The following is an 18830-nucleotide window of genomic DNA, read 5'->3' on the forward strand; positions in this document are numbered from 1 at the left end:
TTGGTAAATCTGTGGAGACTGCAGGTTAGTTTGCGAGTGACACAGAAAGAGAAGAAAGAGGTGCAGAGTTGATGGGAGGTTTTGTTTAAGGCGGTGGAGCTCTAACCTTGCCAGTCCCTTGGAGGAGCAGGGAAGGGATTGGAAGGACGGCTGCAGTTGGAAAGATTAAAGACGGTAAAATCACACTGACATAAATAATCGCATAATTAGAAAAATTAATACTTGAGCTAATTACACAGTAGGGGTGAAATAGGCGAGGTCATCGACAGTACATAAAAGTGGAGGACGTTTGCCTTGGCAAGAAGTGGGATCAATTCTGAGAATGGAGGGGAAGGTCGGATGGGTGTGATGTTACACGACTGTGAGACGGAGGAAAGTTGAGGACACTGCATTGTTTCAGTAAGAAGTTAAATAATCTTTTGGGCCAGGAGGGCTAGGGTGGTCACTAACTTCAGAAGAGTTGGAAAAAGTCTTGAAGTGTGGCTGGAGAAACTATGAACATACCAAACAGAGGATGCACGCGTGGGCAACAGCGACCAACAGCTCTGATAGCCGCGGGGCGGTCTGGGTTCCCGGGAAGGGCTGCGGTTGCAACCCTGTCCTGCTCGGCACAGCTGGGCCAGAGCGGCGCTACCACAGGGAGCAGGTGGCAGCACTGTCTGCTGGAGCTGGGCTGGCGGGGAGCGCGGGCGGGGGCGCGCTCTGCGGGGCGCAGAGCGGACGGCGCCCCAGGCAGCCGGGAACGGGGGGCGGGCCCGAGCAAGCGGGCCTCCGCGCGGCTCTTGGCACGCACGCGCAGACGTGCCGCGGGGCCCGGAGGCACAGAGGAGGGGGAGCGAGAAAGGGGGGTGTGGAACGTATTTCCGCTCTGGCGGACAAATAATACCGGCCAAAGGGGAGGCCAGGCCATCCGGCCCTTTAACCGCGTGGGGGGGGGCTGGTGAAGAAAGGGGGGTCTGGAAGGGGCGAATCCTGCTCCTTTAATTCCCTCCCCTCTTCCTCCTCCCCGAGTTCTCGCCGACGCCGAGGCGCGCGGGGCCTGGAACACACTGCACGAGCCGCCCCCGCCCCTCCCTCCTTACGCCCACGCGGAGCTGGCCCCGCGCGCGCGCCTCGTGCACCCCCGCGCCTGCGCGCTGCCCAGGCTCTGCCCGTGTTTGGGGGCGCTGCCGACCCTGGGGGGGTGGGGGAGATAGGGGGGGAAAAAACAGCGCGCGGAACCGGGCCAGGTGAGAGGCGCGTGCACTCAGGGTCGTGGGGCTGGGGGGGCGTGCCACGGAGCTCTGAACGTGGGGGGGGCGTGCACGAAGCGTGCAGGCGGCGGGGGGAGGACGTGAAAGGCGCGTGCAAACGTGCAAAGGGGGGGCGGAGGAATGAAGCAGCGGGGAAAGGGGGCGGGGTGAGAAAAGGCTGCAGCCCGGGCCACCCCGGAGCCCAGAGCCCCAGGCCTCTGCTCCAGGTTTCTCCAGCCTTCCCCTTGGGCGCGCGGGCTCGCCCCATCCTCGCGGGCGGTCCGGCGAGGGGGGGGGGGGTGTGGACGCCGCTGCCCCGCCCCCGGGAACCACGCCTCCGTTCTCTCGGAGGGAGAGCGCTTCCCCAGGGACTGGGGAAACTGAGGAAGGGGCCTGAAGACTGGGAGAGCTGAAACTGGGATGCTGGGCAAGAATGGGAGCGAGGGGCCTGGAGCCTTGGCTTAGGCGAACCAGAGACCTTTGTCTCTGACCGGTTTCCTTCCCAACCAGGGTTGCCCACCCCCGCCACAATGGCCTCTGGGGTGGAAGTCCTGCGCTTCCAGCTGCCGGGCCACGAGGCCGCTACCCTGCGGAACATGAACCAGCTCCGCGCAGAGGAGCGGTTTTGCGACGTGACCATTGTGGCCGACAGCCTCAAGTTTCGTGGCCACAAGGTCATCCTGGCCGCCTGCTCGCCTTTCCTGCGGGACCAGTTCCTACTGAACCCCAGTTCTGAGCTGCAGGTCTCACTGATGCACAGTGCACGTATCGTGGCCGACCTGCTCCTGTCCTGCTACACGGGCGCTCTGGAATTCGCCGTCAGGGACATCGTCAACTACCTGACGGCTGCCTCTTACCTGCAGATGGAGCACGTGGTGGAGAAATGCAGGAACGCCCTCAGCCAGTTCATTGAGCCCAAAATAGGCCTCAAAGAGGATGGGGTCAGCGATGCCAGCCTTGTGAGCAGTGTCAGTGCCACCAAATCCCTGCTCCCTCCTGCTAGGACCCCAAAGCCAGCCCCCAAGCCCCCACCCCCACCCCCTTTGCCCCCTCCACTCCTACGGCCTGTGAAACTGGAGTTCCCTCTGGATGAGGATCTGGAGCTGAAGGCTGAGGAAGAAGATGAGGACGAGGACGAGGACGTGTCTGACATCTGCATCGTCAAAGTGGAGTCGGCCTTGGAGGTGGCACACCGGCTCAAACCTCCCGGAGGTTTGGGAGGAGGCTTGAGCATCGGAGGCTCGGTGGGCAGCCACCTTGGGGAGCTGGCCCAGAGCAGCGTGCCCCCCAGCACTGTGGCCCCACCACAGGGTGTAGTGAAAGCCTGCTATAGCCTGTCCGAGGACGCAGAAGGGGAGGGTTTGCTGTTGATCCCTGGAGGCAGAGCCAGCGTGGGGGCCACCTCGGGCCTGGTGGAGGCAGCAGCGGTGGCCATGGCTGCCCGGGGGGCGGGGGGCAGCCTGGGGGCAGGGAGCAGCCGGGGACCCCTGCCCGGGGGCTTTTCCAGTGGAAACCCCCTAAAGAACATCAAGTGCACCAAGTGCCCGGAAGTGTTCCAGGGCGTGGAGAAGCTGGTCTTCCACATGCGGGCGCAGCACTTCATCTTCATGTGCCCACGCTGCGGCAAGCAGTTCAACCACAGCAGCAACCTCAACCGCCACATGAACGTGCACCGCGGCGTCAAGTCGCACTCGTGTGGCATCTGCGGCAAGTGCTTCACACAGAAGTCCACGCTGCACGACCACCTCAACCTACACTCTGGAGCGAGGCCCTATCGCTGCTCGTACTGCGACGTGCGCTTCGCTCACAAGCCTGCCATTAGGCGGCACCTCAAGGAGCAGCATGGCAAGACAACGGCAGAGAACGTGTTGGAGGCCAGTGTGGCAGAGATCAACGTCCTCATCCGCTAGTGGGGCAGGCTCGGGGGCCAGGAGGCGGGGGTCCCTGGGCTGAAGGGAGCTCCCCGGCCCAGGAGAATAGGTAGGGGGGTGGGAGGGTCGGGAACAGGCAGGTACGGTGGGGAACCTGAGCGGATATATCCTGAGGGAGGGGCTGAAGATTCCTTGGAGAGAGGACCCCTGCCTTTTCAGAAAAAAAAAGAATGGAGAGGGAGAGGGTTCTTTGAGAAGACCAAGAGAATATGGGCTCCCAGAGAAAGATTTTCTTCTCTTAGACATGCATGGATATGTGGAGGGAGGGAAAGGGTCTTATGGAATGAGGAAGAAAAAAAAAAGACAAAAATGCTTTATTCCTGGTTAAGGCTGCCCAGGGAGAGGTTCTGATATATCTTGAGATGGGGGGTGGGGGGGTGGGAATTGGGAGGGAATTTGGCAGGAGGCAGTTTATGTACTCCTGCATAGAATAGATCCTTGGGAGAGGGAGTGGTAGGGGGAAAGGATTATTGAATTCCAGAAAAGGAAGTAGGGAGACAGTTCTTGCATGCTGGGGGAATGGGATTATGGGTAAAGACTCACCAAAACTAGGGAGAACCATGTCAGGTGCCAGGTAAGAGAACATGGGGATAAGGGTCCTGGGTAGATATGAAGTGGGGGACAATAGCAAGAAGGATGAACAGTGGTGGGGGTGGGGGGTAGGGCACTTAGATGAAAGGATACATGGAGGTCTGTTTGGGGAGGGAGGGAGAGGAGTAGAGACTTATACAGTATTTTTTAAGAAAACAAAACGTATTTTTTAGGATTTTTTCTGGAGTTTGGGGTTTTAGTTTTTCTGCTTTTGTTTTCCACAAAATAAAAAATAATAAAAAAAAAACACTTTATTTTTTCTTTATACTCTGTCTGGCAACTGCATGTGTATGACTATCCCACCCTAGACAGCTTCTCTCTCATGCCATTTGCTCTACACTCCGCACAACTCCTGTAGGCCTCATGTGTGAAGGAGACTTGAGAAGAGAAGGGGATTGTGTAAGTGGGCTTCTCTGGCTGGGGACCCTCCAAATTCTACAACCTCAGCACCTGGCAGATATCCCACACTTATGTTTCATAATTAGCAGTGGTGATAACACACTATCTCCCCCTCTATTGGAAGAGTTTCGTATCTGCGCTATGGAAGAGCTATATGTGTGATCATTGTGTCCGCCAAAACTTTAAGCAGGAGCCAATGTTTGGACATTTATGATCTGAGGAAGGGTTCATGTCCTCGGGAAAGCTAAATAAAATAAACAAAACAAAAAACAGTTCAGGTTAGGGTATGGGGAAGACTACAATTCCCACAAAGCTCTGGAATAGTTCTTAAGCAAAGAGAACTACAGTTCCCAGAAGGCCTTGAATTGGCCTCAGGTGCTCAATACCCCAACCACCTGCCTTCTATCAAATACTGCGTGTGAAATCACACAGGTTTTTTTTCCAGGCTTTGACCAGAATGTAATACGTAAAGGGATGGTAGCCTAAATAATGCTACCAAGGTTATATATTGGTGTAACATCATTCATACTGTTAGCTGGGCTGTGACCCACGCAGTGCCTATGTATATAAGGTGTTTGGCAAAAAAGAAGTTACTCAGTAGTATCACCAGGCAGTAACGACTCTCAGGCCTCTAGGGTCTTACCCAGATCGCTAGTGCACATGGTGGAGTAACATGTATGGCATAAACAGAAGAGACGTTTAGCCCCCGGTTTTCAAAAGGGGACGCTGCTCCAGGAGACATGAAGCAGTTGAGAGTAAAGGTGTCCGCGCGTCCCCACTGCCCCCTCCTTGCTCGTTAGGGAAGCAAGGCCAAAACCGAGCCCGACCCTTCTATCTGGTGACCCACAAACTAGAAAGCACCCAGAGGCGGGAGAAGCATACGCGGGCCAGATTGGAAAGACAGCCGCAGCCGAGAGCTGGGAGGGTCAGACATTCCTTTCGTTACCTAAAACCAGGCGGGGGATGGAGAAGCCACACCTGGACCCAGGCGTGCCTCACCTTCGGCTCCCCGCTGAGCTGACACCAGGAATGGCAGGAATTCTCCCCTGCAGTCCCAGCTTAGGACAGCCACTGCCATTTCCGAGGCTGCTCTCGGGGGAAAATGGCCAGAAGGCGCGTAGTGGCTCCTTTAAGGCTCCTCCTAGTCCTCCCTCCCCCGCCCACGTGACCCGGGGCGGCCGCGCGCCGGCTCAGCCCCCCGCGCAAGCGGCGATGGCGGCGGCGGCGGGAGCTGCAGCGGCGGCGGCCGCCGAGGTGCGGAAGGGGAGGGGGAGAGGCGGGTGCATGCCCGCGCGCGCGCCCGGGGGAAGCGCGCGCCCGTGCAATGCTCCGGGGGTGCAACGGGGCCGGGGGGCCCGGACGGGACCTACAGCAATCCGGAGGGCCAGCACCGGGGGCGGATGAGGGGACCAGGGGGTGGGAGGTGGGGGGAGTGGGCACGGAGGCGCGCGTGCAGCCGCCGGCTGCCCCCGAGTGGGCGGCGGGCGCCGGGGCCCCAGGAGCACGCGCGAGGGGCACGCGGGGCCGTCCACCGGGCTGGGGGGCAGCGGGCGCTGGAGGGGTTGGTGCCCGGGGTCCCCGCGGCCTGGGGGACAAAGGGGGAGCGGCGCGTGCAGCCGGGAGGAGGGGGCGGGGCCGGGGCGCGGAGGCCCCGCCCCCTCCCCCTCCTCTCTTCTCGGCCCCAGAGATGCGGGGTCTACCGAGAGGGAGGGGGTTGATGCGAGCCCGGGGGAGGGGTCGTGCGGCCCCCCCGGGCAGCCGAGGCCGCGGAAGGGGGGGGCCCCATAGAGGAAGAGGTAGGCCCCGGAGCCTACTCTCTCTTCCCAGAGCCCAGGCGTCCTGGGCTCCCCAACTTCCTACAGGGCTGACCAGCCCTCCTCTACCTTGTGTCCCCTGCCAGGGGGAGGCCCCTGCTGAGATGGGGGCGCTGGTGCTGGAGAAGGAGCCTAGAGGAGCCACTGAAAGAGGTGAGTACAGCAGAAAAACGGGCCCTGTTGGACCTTCACCTCCCCCAACACAGGATTCCCTGAGAGCTTAGCCCCAAACTTTTTCTTTTCCCTTACAGTTCATGGCTCTTTGGGGGACACCCCTCGTAGTGAGGAGACCCTACCCAAGGCCAGTCCCGACTCCCTGGAGCCTGCTGGCCCCTCATCCCCAGCCTCTGTCACGGTCACCGTGGGTGATGAGGGGGCTGACACCCCTGTAGGAGCCACACCACTCATTGGAGATGAATCTGAGAATCTCGAGGGAGATGGGGACCTCCATGGGGGCCGCATCCTGCTGGGTGAGAGGCTGGGGAGTCTTGGGGTGGGGGGTGAAGTGGGGTATCCTCTGACTACTTTTCCTCTTATCTTGCCTTTGCCTGCCTGTCTGTTTTCCAGGCCATGCCACAAAGTCATTCCCCTCTTCCCCCAGCAAGGGGGGTGCCTGTCCCAGCCGGGCCAAGATGTCAATGACAGGGGCTGGAAAATCACCCCCATCGGTCCAGAGTTTAGCTATGAGGCTGCTGAGTATGCCAGGAGCCCAGGGGGTGGCAGCAGCAGGGCCTGAACCCCCTCCGGCCACACCCAGCCCAGAGGGGCAGCCCAAGGTCCACCGAGCCAGAAAAACTATGTCCAAACCAGGAAATGGGCAGGTGAGGATTGAGGGAGAGGGTTGGAGTGGGGAGACAGGAGTAATCCACTGTAAACCCCTTGTGGACTTTCTTTACATTTTTTTTTTTTTTTTTTTTTTTTACACTTTATTCAGACCTGTTCTAATCTATTCCCAGTTTCACATATTTACCTAGGGGCTACAGTGTGTCAAATTCTGGGCTGGGGGTTAATCTGAACAAACAGACAAGTTTCTGTCTTCCTGGAGTTTACCTTCTTGGGGAGAGGGAAGTAGATAAGACAAAGGTTAGAGAGTTAATTGTGTAGCTACTTTTATAATTATTCTTATGATAATGACTAAAGAAACTTCAGACCACTCTTTCTTTCTACCTCAAAGCAAGCCCCAAGGGAACTTTTTCCTCCCTTTGACACTGTCCCTGCTCACTTTTTTAAAGGTTCTAAGGGTTTTACTATGAATCCCTAAGGGGTAGGAGGTGAGGGAAAGGACCAAAGCCCCAGAATTTCAGAAGCTTTATGACAATATTTTTAGGGCTCTTGGTATGATTTTGTTTTGGGTATGGTTTAGGTAGCTTTAGGCAAAGCATGAACCTTTGTTTTCTCATCTGTAAAATGGGCAAAAAAGGGCCTGCTTCTGCGATCTTGAAGAGATAAGTGTTAAGTGTGGGATGTGCTTAACATACTACTTCTGGGGATACAGCAGTTCTTGTGATTGCCACATTCTGGTTCACTGGAGCTTCAAATGGTGTTTTTGAGGGTGTGGCTCAACTACCCTCCACCTCACCCAGGGCTGCAGGCTAATCCAGGCCCCCAGGCCCAACCAGAGATACTCCTGACCCTAAGTGTGCTCCCTCTCGGCCCCCAGCCCCCAGTCCCTGAGAAGCGGCCCCCTGAAGTGCAGCATTTCCGCATGAGTGATGACGTGCACTCCTTGGGGAAGATGACCTCAGGTCAGTCCCACCTCCCACCCAACCTGCTGCTGGATGAGACCTCAGGGTCCTGAGGGTTAAGGACAGGCCTTACTCCTTTCTCTCTCTCCTTCTAGATGTGGCCAAAAGGAGGAAGCTGAACTCCAGTGGTGGCCTGGTGAGCCTGGAGAGGCAGAAAACAAGGCCTCTCCACCTAGGGGGCCTCATCCTGCCCTCAAGGGAAATGGGCTGGGGGGGAAGTACCAGCAGCTTCCATTTTTCTGATCTTTTCCTAGTCGGAGGAGTTGGGTTCTGCCCGGGGTTCAGGAGAAGTGACCATGGAGAAAGGGGACCCAGGGTCCCTAGAGGAGTGGGAGACAGTGGTGGGGGACGACTTCAGCCTCTACTACGACTCCTACTCTGTGGATGAGCGTGTGGACTCTGACAGCAAGGTGAGAAGGAGCTAGCCTACCTCCCTGCCAGCACGTACCTTGTTCAAGGCTCAATCGCCAGTCTTTGATTCCCTGCCTTGTCTCTTTCCTTTTTACCTTGTGAACACCCCCTAATTCAGGGCCCCATACGGTCCGTAACTTCCAGTGCATGCTCCACCCTAGTCCCTCCCCTTGCTCCTCTCCATGGTGGCAACCACCATCCTGGACTTGGGGTTTAGCATTCCATTTTGTTGTTTGCTTGCTTGTTTATTCTTTTGCTCTTGCTTTGGTTTTACCTCCTACAAGTGCCTGTGCAGTATAATGCTGTCTTACCTGTTGTGCTTTTTTTTTTTTTTAACATTTTTTCACGGAAAACTTCAAATAACATACAAAAGAGCAAAGGGTGAGCCCTCATGAAGCCTCACCTGGCTCCAGCAATTTTCAGTACACAGCCGCTCTTGACTCCTCTCTTCCTCCCCTAGCACACCCACCTCCCTGACTGCTTTAAAGTAGCCATCACATCGTTTTATCTGGAAATGTTTTCATATGTATCTCTAAACATCAGGCCTCTTCCTGTTTTTTATTTTTATTTTTTAGTGTTTTTTTTATTTTTGAGAGAGAAAGAAACAGAGTGTGAGCCGGGAAGGGGCAGAGAGAGAAGCAGGGTCCAGGCTTTGAGCTGTCAGCACAGAGCCCGTCGCAGAGCTCAAACTCATGAACTGCAAGACCCTGGCCTGAGCTGAAGTCAGATACTTACTTAACTGACTGAGCCACCCAGGCGCCCTCTTCCTGTTGTTTAATATCACTGCTTAACTGTTTTCACAACCTAGAAAATGTAGCCGTCACCTTGCTATGAGTGTTCATGTGTTCTCAGTTGTTTCATAGATGGGTTTTTGTTTGTCCAGATTCAAATGAGCTCCATACATTGGTTTGATTGACATTTGCCTTAGGCCTCTCTTGATGTAAAGGTAGGTTTACCTGTCTTTGAAAAAGAAGGGTTTTTTTTTTGCCATTTATTTGTTGAAGAAGCCAGGTTGGTTGTCCTACAGAATTTCTCGTTTAAAATTAGTTGACTGGGTGGCGACTGACATGTTCTTTTTTCTTTTTTTTAAATGTTTATTTATTTTAGAGGGAGACAGAGGTTCCAGAGCAGGCTCTGCACTGACAGCAGATAGCCCAATGCAGGGCTTGAACTCACAAACTGTGAGATCTTGAGCCAAAGTAGGATGCTTAACCGACTAAGTCATTCAGGCGCCCCCTTAATATTTTTTATAAACTAGTTCTAAAAGCATAATCAGCTTTGGGTGTGTTTTTGTTTTTAATGGTGAGAAGATTTGATAGCTGGTATGCATGCTTCCTCTTGCATCGCATAAGCGGGCATGGGACGTCTTGTCTTTTTGTTAGTGGTATTTAAGATTGATAGTAGATTTCTGTGACGTCAACCTTCTCCTTATTACAAAGTTCTTCATTAGCTTTTCATCTGGTATTTTTAGCAACCGCTGGTAGTCCTATCTACATACGAATTTCATAAAAAGCATAAAACATGTGCTTGTTTTCTGGAACTTTTTTTTTGCTTAATATGTCATCAAGATTCACACACATCATTGTGAGTGAGGTGCCTTCCTTTTCATAGCTGTCTAACATCCCACACCCTTTGTTTCCTCTCCTGTCCATTCACCTCCTCCAGGGAGCCATCCTGGGACAGTAGTAATAGTTCTTTAAAAATTTTTTTTTTTAATGTTTATTTTTGAGAGAGAGACAGACAGAGTACGGGCCGGGGAGGGGCAGAGAGAGAGGGAGACACAGAATTCGAAGCAGGCTCCAGGCTCTGAGCCGTCAGCATAGGGCCCGACTCAGGGCTCAAACTCAAGAACTATGAGATCACGACCTAAGCCAAAGTTGGACGCTTAACTGACTGACCCACCCGGGCACCCCAGTAGTAATAGTTCTTTATTTATCCTGCTTCATTGAGTCTTGGGGGTTGGATGTGTCCTGCCCTGCTTGTTTCCCAAGAGAGGGCTGTGGACTGAGGGTTGCTGTTTCCCCAGCCCTGCCTTGCTTCTCTCCCAGTCTGAGGTTGAAGCTCTGGCTGAACAACTAAGTGAGGAAGAGGAGGAAGAGGAGGAGGAGGAAGAAGAGGAAGAGGAGGAAGAAGAAGAAGAGGAAGAAGAAGAGGAAGATGAGGAGTCTGGCAATCAGTCTGACAGGGTAAGAGCTGGAGGCTGGCATCCTGAGGAGTGGGGGCTGAGGGGCTGGAGGTCTGAGTCCCCAGAGCAGGGGTAGTGGGCTGGGGGCTAGGCTCTCTAATTCTTCCTCCATCCCAGAGTGGTTCCAGTGGCCGGCGCAAAGCCAAGAAGAAGTGGCGGAAGGACAGCCCATGGGTGAAGCCATCCCGGAAACGGCGGAAGCGCGAGCCTCCACGGGCCAAGGAGCCACGAGGTGAGGAGGCTCCTCTGCTTTTGGGTCCCCTCCTCCAGCCCCCCTGCCAGCCCCCAGAGAGCGTGCATGAACACACGCTCATGCATGTGCTCATGCACGTACACCCGCATGTACCCACGCGTCCAGGCACCTGTGAGCTCGCACTCTCACTCTCTCTGTCTCTGTGTCAGGAGTGAATGGTGTGGGCTCCTCAGGCCCCAGTGAGTACATGGAGGTCCCTCTGGGGTCCCTGGAGCTGCCCAGCGAGGGGACCCTCTCCCCCAACCACGCTGGTAATTGCCAATTGCTGGGATGGAGAGCCACTAGGGGGCACCCTCTGGGCTGGAGGGAATGGGGAGGAGGGGGACCCCACCGGAGCTGAGGTGTCTGTCCATGGCCAGGCTTTGGGAGTTCTAGAGCTTGGAGGGAAAGGCAGGGCGGGGGTGCGAGGCCCTACCAGTGGTCCCTGTGGGTGATGGGTATGGCCTTCCTCAGCTCCCTTTTCCCTCCGTCCAAGGGGTATCCAATGACACGTCTTCACTGGAAACAGAGCGGGGGTTTGAGGAGCTGCCCCTCTGCAGCTGCCGCATGGAGGCACCCAAGATTGACCGCATCAGCGAGAGAGCTGGGCACAAGTGCATGGCCACAGAGAGTGTGGACGGAGAGGTGGGCCCTGTGAGCTGGGAAGAGAGGTGCCGGTGGGTCGGGGGGGATCCAGCCCCGGGCTCTAGCCTCACCCTCTTCCTACCCGTTCACGCTGCCACAGCTGTCAGGCTGCAATGCCGCAATCCTCAAGCGGGAGACCATGAGGCCGTCAAGCCGCGTGGCACTAATGGTGCTCTGTGAGACCCACCGTGCCCGCATGGTCAAACACCACTGCTGCCCAGGCTGTGGCTACTTCTGTACGGCGGTGAGTGACCGGTGGGGCAGACAGGCAGCATGCCCCACAGGGGAGGGGTCTTCTAGATCCTGACCACATTATTTTCCAGGGCACCTTCCTGGAGTGCCACCCCGACTTCCGTGTGGCCCACCGCTTCCACAAGGCCTGTGTGTCCCAGCTGAACGGCATGGTCTTCTGTCCCCACTGTGGGGAGGATGCATCTGAGGCCCAGGAGGTGACCATCCCCCGGGGGGATGGGGTGACCCCACCAGCTGGCACCGCAGCCCCTGCCCCCCCACCCCTGGCTCAGGATGCCCCCGGGAGAGCAGACACTTCCCAGCCCAGGTACTGGCCTCCCCCTTCCCGACTGTCTGTTCCCTGCCCTGGCCCCATTGCTTGTAGACATCAGCACCTTCTCCCACAGTGCCCGGATGCGAGGGCATGGGGAGCCCCGGCGCCCACCCTGTGACCCTCTGGCTGACACCATCGACAGCTCAGGGCCCTCCCTGACTCTTCCCAATGGGGGCTGCCTCTCAGCCGTGGGGCTGCCACCTGGGCCAGGCCGAGAGGCCCTGGAGAAGGCCCTGGTCATCCAGGAATCGGAGAGGTGAATGAGGGGTTGCTCTCGGGCTGGGCAGCCAGGGCTGGGGCTGAAAGGTGGATCTGCAGGTTTTGAGGTTGATGCTCCTTCTGAGGAGCCTACGCCTCTCCCTCGCCATGACAGGAGGAAGAAACTCCGCTTCCACCCCCGGCAGTTGTACCTGTCGGTGAAGCAAGGGGAGCTGCAGAAGGTGATCCTGATGCTGTGTGAGTATTCCACTTACTCGTTTGTTCTGCAGACCTTGAGTGAACACTGGTTATGTACCAGACACTGGGCTCAGGGCCAGGAGCGCAGCAACGAAGGCCATTGTCCTTGCCCTGAAATACTTAGTGTTAGTGTGGTAGGGGAGACAGACACACAGATAACCCATCAGTTGTGCCTTCCCAGTGGATGTTCAGAGGAGTTAACAACATTGCTCACGAGGGGCCCCTGACATGGGTTAGGGCCCTAAGAAGCCTTCCTGGAGGAGGTCCCACCTGCCCCCTAACTCGCTCACCACTTGTCCCTCCCTCTTCCGGTGTGGCGGGCTCTCCCCACAGTGGACAACCTGGACCCCAACTTCCAGAGCGATCAGCAGAGCAAGCGCACGCCCCTGCACGCGGCCGCCCAGAAGGGCTCCGTGGAGATCTGCCACGTGCTGCTGCAGGTCAGCATGGGCCCAGCCCTCTGCCTCATTTGCCAGGCCCCCAGATGCCCTCCCTTCCCCAGCCCTTCTGAGGTGCCAGCCCCCATGCCCCCTCCTTGCAGGCAGGAGCCAACATCAATGCAGTGGACAAGCAGCAGCGCACCCCGCTGATGGAGGCTGTGGTGAACAACCACCTGGAGGTAGCACGCTACATGGTGCAGCGTGGCGGCTGTGTCTACAGCAAGGTGTGGTGACCGGGCCAGCCGGGGCCTAGGTTTGAGATGGGTTTGAGATGCCAGCGGGGGACTCATCTGCCCACGTCTTCCTCAGGAGGAGGATGGCTCCACCTGCCTCCATCATGCAGCCAAAATTGGGAATTTGGAGATGGTCAGCCTGCTGCTCAGCACAGGACAGGTGGACGTCAACGCCCAGGTCAGCGGCCTGGCTGCCTGCCCAGCCCACTTCGTCTGGGTCCTTGGCTCAGCTTCGGGCTTTGGGCCCCCTTTAGACCTCAGCTGACCTCCGACCCTTTCCGTGATCTCGCCTTGCTCTAGCGTGTCCCTGTCTCTTTTCTCCCTCCTCATTTGTGTTTTTTTCTTTACCTTTCTCCTTTTTGCTTTTTCTGTCAGTTTTCAGAATGATGAGTTGCTGCCTTAATCTCTGGAAGTGTGCAATGATACTCTTTATCACCTCTCACTTTGTCATATGTTGGGTGTGTTTTAGCCTATTGATCTTTGAATTGTTCCATTCTTTGTCCAGGAGGAGCCCCTTGAACTAGGCTTCTGGGGTTTTTGTTAGTACCCAACCGCTTTTAAGTGCATCTTTTAGTACAAAGAGATTTTTTTAGAGACTGCAGTCTGTGTCGTTAGCAGCAGTTATTGCTGTTGGGTCACTGTGTTCTAGGACTTTTGAGTGGAAAGATCTAGGAAGTATGTGTCTTTTAGAATGAGAAAAATTATTCCATAACTCTGAGCAATAGACACTATTAGTCCCATTTTACAGATCGGGAACCTGAGACCCCAGAGACTTACCTGGAGTCTCAAAGCATGTGAGTGATGGAGCTGAGACTCACATTCAGAGTCTAGCCCCAGAGCCTGTGCTCTTGACCACATGCTCCTTTGGGAAGCAGGGCCAGCTGCTGGGCGTGCCCGGGGCAGGGGAAGGGGGACCCCTCACCCTCTTCCCTCTCTCCCCACCCACAGGACAGTGGGGGATGGACGCCCATTATCTGGGCTGCGGAGCACAAGCACATTGAGGTGATCCGCATGCTGCTGACACGGGGCGCCGATGTCACCCTCACAGACAACGTGAGAGTTTGTTGGGGGTAATGGAGGTGGGGACTATCCTGGCCCCCTGAGCAAGGACGAGGCTGGGTTCAAGGGCTCACTGCTTGGACCCACCCTTCCCCTCCCACGTCCACAGGAGGAAAACATCTGCCTGCACTGGGCCTCCTTCACTGGCAGTGCTGCCATCGCCGAGGTCCTCCTCAATGCACGCTGCGACCTCCACGCTGTCAACTACCACGGTGACACGCCCCTGCACATCGCAGCGCGGGAGAGCTACCACGACTGTGTGCTGTGAGCCCCAGCCCACCTCACGCCCTGACGCCCCAGCGCCTTCACGCAGCCCCAGACCCCACAGGCTTCCTGTCCCCTCCCAGGCTGTTCCTGTCACGCGGGGCGAACCCTGAGCTGCGGAACAAGGAGGGGGACACAGCATGGGACCTGACTCCTGAGCGCTCCGATGTGTGGTTTGCGCTGCAGCTCAACCGCAAGCTTCGTCTTGGAGTGGGGAATCGGGCCATCCGCACCGAGAAGATCATCTGCCGGTGAGCCCGGGCCCTCTGCACCCAGGACAGCCTTCTGCCCTCTCCCCCAGCCCTGCTGAACCTCCAGAACATCCCTCAGACCCTCCCCAGGCTCCACTGAATCACCAGAACCAACCCCCAGCTAGGATACCAGATACAGTAAACAGAAATAGAGTTAAATTGGAATTTCAGTCGAGCAGTGCGTACTTTTTTAGCGTTAAGAGCATCCCACACAGTATTTGGAATGTATCCATAGTAAAAAATTACGTCTTACTTACTTATCCAAAATCCAATTTTCATTGGGTGTCCTGCAGTTTATTTGACGACCTTACCTCCCATGCCCCGATGAACCCCCAGAATCATGCCCTTCCCTCCCACAGCCCCAGGAACCTCCTAGGCCTCTCCTTGTACCTAGTGGACCCCCTGACCCCATCCTGTAGCACCCCCAGCCCCATCTCCCTTCCATCAGGGATGTGGCTCGGGGTTATGAGAATGTGCCTATTCCCTGCGTCAACGGTGTGGATGGGGAGCCCTGCCCGGAGGATTACAAGTACATCTCAGAGAACTGTGAGACGTCCACCATGAACATCGACCGCAACATCACCCACCTGCAAGTGAGCAGGGGCCCGGGACCTCCTGGAGGGACACACAAGCTGTGGGCCGACAAGGCACCTGGCCAGTGGAGTGGGGCTGAAAGGGACCTCTGGCGTGGGCTTGCATGCATCTGGGAAAGGGGTCCTTTTTCTGGGACACGTGAAGGTATCATATGGGCTCCTGGTAGCCCTGGGGACACCCCAATCAGCAATACCTTGATTGTTCCTCGCCCCGGGAGCATCACCACCTGCTGTACTAATATAACCACCTCAGGGAAAGGACAGCAGTTGGGGGGCAGAGAGCGCCGGTTGCTGAGGGGACAAGGCCACTTCTGAGGGCCGAGCTGATCCCCTGCCTCCCGCCCCAGCACTGCACGTGTGTGGACGACTGTTCCAGTTCCAACTGCCTATGTGGCCAGCTCAGCATTCGTTGCTGGTATGACAAGGTATGTGCCCTCACCCTGGGCTTCCAGGGGCGTGCCAGGATAGAGGTGAGCCTGTGCCCAACTACATGCAAATCAAGGGCATGGTGGCGTGGTTCCTGTTCTCTGCTCCCAGCATATGGCCTCCCCCAGCCCGTTCTCCCTGTGTGTGGCACTGGGATCCATGGTGGGTTTTTCTGTGGAGTCCTGGGGGTCCTTGGCAGCTGAGGTGGGCGCCATACAGAAACCACTTGTCCTCCCCTCCTTCGACCCCAGGATGGACGGCTGCTCCAGGAATTTAACAAGATCGAGCCCCCACTGATTTTCGAGTGTAACCAGGCGTGTTCCTGCTGGAGAAACTGCAAGAACCGGGTGGTGCAGAGTGGTATCAAGTGAGGCCCACCCCTGCAGCCCACCCTCACCCCCACCTCACCCCCATGTCCCCTCCGGTGGGGGTTTCTGGGTTCCTCCGCCTAATGTCACCCCCTTTCCTGCCCCCAGAGTGCGACTGCAGCTCTACCGAACAGCCAAGATGGGCTGGGGGGTCCGAGCCTTGCAGACCATCCCCCAAGGAACCTTCATCTGCGAGTGAGTAGGGGTGGAAGGGTGCACAGCCGTAGTTGACTCCCAAGCCTCCATCTGCTCTCCTCCCTGATGGGTCCCACCCCTTCCCACTGCCCGTCTCTGGCCAGATTGTACCTGCTCCCAGCCTGCTCAGACCTCAGAACCTTCTGTCACCACTACCACATCTTCCCTCCCCTGCCTTTCCAAGCTGGGAGACAGACAGACGTGCATTGAGCCTCTGTCACTGGGTATCCTGGGCCAAGTTCTTAACCTCCTGGAGCCTCATTTTGCTCGTCTGCAAAATGGAGGTGATAAAGTTACCTTTCTGTCTAAGTCACCAGGGCCTCACTTCTCTCCAGCAATTCTTTCTTTTCTCAGCATCTGTAACCCTCCTGCCTCCTGGCTCCTACTCCATGGCCTGCAGACTTAATCTAGGCCTCCTTTGGCCCCACTTGCCTCTTTACAGGACCATCCATTTTCTCTTTATTGGGTCATCTCTCAACTTTGTTCAAATGGCCCCTTCCTCCTGAGCCTCAGTTTCCCCACCATCCACTCACTGCTCATCCCTGCCGGAATCTGCCTTTGCCCTTGCCCTTCTGCTGATACCACCTCTCGACAGCCCGCCCGTCACCCCGTATCTTGATCTTCCTTCTCCCAGCGTCTGCTACTCTCCCTTGCTGTGGCTCCCATGACGCTGTCCTACCTCTGACCCATCCATCCTCCCTTTTCACCAACTTCTCTTCCTCCACTTTCTAAATGTGGGTGTCCTTGTGTCCAGCTCCTTCCTAGAGTTCCTCACAGCCCCTGTGGCTCTGTCCCTTCCTGCAGCCCCAACCTCTCCTGTCCTACTGCCTGGCATCGCCACCACCTGCTGTGTGATTCCTAGTCCAGAAACCTCCCAGTGACTAAACCTGCGTGGATTTCCCCGCCCAAACTACCTGCCTATAGATACTGATCCCTGTAACCACAGGCGCTTGGTGTCTCCCTACTCGCTGATTCTTCCTCTGGTGCAGCTCAGGCCCTTCCCTTTACCTTCCCCACCACTGCATCTCCAGCTCATCCCCAGCCCACCGGCCCCAACTTCCCCCACATTTGCTGGTCCTGCCCGTTGTTCCAGCTGTCCGGTGGAGACCCCAGCTGGCAAGAGTATGCCCAGTGTTGTTCCCTCTGTTGTGTCCTCTGTTCCTCCTTTTCATTCTCATTCCAGAGGGGAGCCACCCACCTCCTCCCCCACTCCCAAGATGTCTGCTGTCCTCCATGCCCACTCTGCCTTGGCTGCCTACCTCAGCCATCTAGGTCTGTGGGATTCATAGACACAGACGGGGCAGCTGACAAATTGTGAAAGAGGGTTCCATGGGGTTCTGAGGAGAGACAGGGCTTGGAGCGAGCTCCCGATAACCCCTGTTCACCTTCAGAACCACCACTTCCTGCCCAACAGGTACGTTGGGGAGCTGATCTCCGATGCTGAGGCTGATGTAAGAGAGGATGATTCTTATCTCTTCGACCTAGACAACAAAGTAAGCAGGAGACCCCTCTGTACCTTGCTCCCAGCCAGCTGATGGAAAGCTGGGGAGGAGGGACTGGATGGTCTGTGGGTGGGGAGGTTGGCCAGGCAAGCAGGGTAGTAGTAGATGTGAAGAGTGACGCCTTCCCCTCAGGACGGAGAGGTGTACTGCATTGATGCCCGTTACTATGGCAACATCAGCCGCTTCATCAACCACCTGTGTGACCCCAACATCATCCCTGTCCGTGTCTTCATGCTGCACCAGGACCTCCGGTTTCCACGCATTGCCTTCTTCAGTTCCCGAGACATCCGGACTGGGGAGGAGCTGGGGTGAGGTGTCTCTGGTGTGTGCCAGGGGTGTGGGAGATGCAGTAAGCTTGGGACCAGAAGCTGAAGACTGGAGAGTGCCTGGTTTCCAGGCATGGATAGAGCAGAGCCTCTCTGATGTCCGTGTAGATGGAGTCCTGAGCCTCCCAGATTGATTCAGTAGATTTGGGATGGGGCCCAAGATTCTTCTGCATGTCTAATGAGTCACAGGCAATGCCAGTGCTGCAGGTCCGTGAAACAGAAAAGGGCTTGGAGTCCATCTGGAGAAGATGGGGGTGGGTGCTTTGGGGTAGGCCTGGGCAGCTGGGTTTGGATCCCATAGCCTCCTTCTGCTCCTCTGACAGGTTTGACTATGGTGACCGCTTCTGGGACATCAAAAGCAAATACTTCACCTGTCAGTGTGGCTCTGAGAAGTGCAAGCACTCAGCCGAGGCCATTGCCCTGGAACAGAGCCGCCTGGCCCGCCTGGACCCCCACCCCGAGCTGTTGCCTGAGCTCGGCTCCCTGCCCCCAGTCAATCCCTGAACGCGGACCACACACGTCCCCCACCCCTGGATGGCCACCAGCTCAGCAGCCCCCTCTGCCACTTGCTGCTCACAGCCCACACCTGGGGGTGCTGCCTTCTTCTGTCCCTTACCCCTTCACACATTCCTCGGCCAGAGACCCCAGCCGGGCCCTGGAGGTCTGACAGCCCCTCTCTCCCAGAGCTGGTTCTTCCCTGGGAGGGTGACTTCAGGGCTGGCCGCTCCCTGTCCCCCATCCTCAGCTGAAGTTTGATGAATTGAAATTGGGCCTCTATGCCAGCTGGTTTCCTTTGTTCTCAATAAATACTGGGTTTGGTAATAAACTGTCTTGGTGATTGTTTGAGGGGCCAGAGGGGGTTGGTCAGGGAGGAAGCACACATAGCCAGAGGGAATGTGGGCCCAAGAGACTGAGCAGGATGGACTGGTGTGGACAGCCACCCAAGGGGAGGGGAGGCTTGTGAGAG

General features: G+C 56.6%; 2 protein-coding genes across 7 annotated transcripts; both read left to right on the forward strand.

The window, feature by feature from the left end:
- The first annotated feature begins 829 nt into the window (after window positions 1-829).
- On the forward strand, window positions 830-4335 carry ZBTB12 (zinc finger and BTB domain containing 12). The gene is made up of 2 exons (XM_049653542.1): window positions 830-1229; window positions 1743-4335. The coding sequence occupies exon 2, from the start codon at window positions 1763-1765 to the stop codon at window positions 3140-3142; it is 1380 nt and encodes a 459-aa protein (XP_049509499.1). The 5' UTR covers window positions 830-1229; window positions 1743-1762; the 3' UTR covers window positions 3143-4335.
- A 1018-nt stretch (window positions 4336-5353) lies between these two features.
- EHMT2 (euchromatic histone lysine methyltransferase 2) lies at window positions 5354-18705 on the forward strand. 6 transcript variants are annotated; one of them, XM_049653555.1, is made up of 28 exons: window positions 5354-5407; window positions 6054-6120; window positions 6219-6437; window positions 6535-6788; window positions 7628-7712; window positions 7808-7848; window positions 7967-8122; window positions 10172-10309; window positions 10426-10540; window positions 10711-10812; window positions 11037-11185; window positions 11286-11429; window positions 11509-11744; window positions 11824-12006; window positions 12124-12206; window positions 12540-12646; window positions 12748-12870; window positions 12956-13057; window positions 13828-13932; window positions 14048-14202; window positions 14286-14453; window positions 14902-15046; window positions 15394-15471; window positions 15724-15839; window positions 15949-16035; window positions 17450-17528; window positions 17670-17845; window positions 18187-18704. In XM_049653555.1, the coding sequence occupies exons 1-28, from the start codon at window positions 5366-5368 to the stop codon at window positions 18365-18367; spliced, it is 3636 nt and encodes a 1211-aa protein (XP_049509512.1). In that variant the 5' UTR covers window positions 5354-5365; the 3' UTR covers window positions 18368-18704. The 6 variants fall into 6 exon arrangements, with proteins under 6 accessions (XP_049509512.1, XP_049509513.1, XP_049509514.1 ...); XM_049653556.1 differs by lacking the exon at window positions 10711-10812; XM_049653552.1 differs by lacking the exon at window positions 5354-5407 and having other exon boundaries at window positions 5799-6120.
- Window positions 18706-18830: the final 125 nt, after the last annotated feature.

This window comes from Panthera uncia (genome assembly GCF_023721935.1).
Source record: "Panthera uncia isolate 11264 chromosome B2 unlocalized genomic scaffold, Puncia_PCG_1.0 HiC_scaffold_24, whole genome shotgun sequence".
NCBI lineage: Eukaryota > Metazoa > Chordata > Mammalia > Carnivora > Felidae > Panthera > Panthera uncia.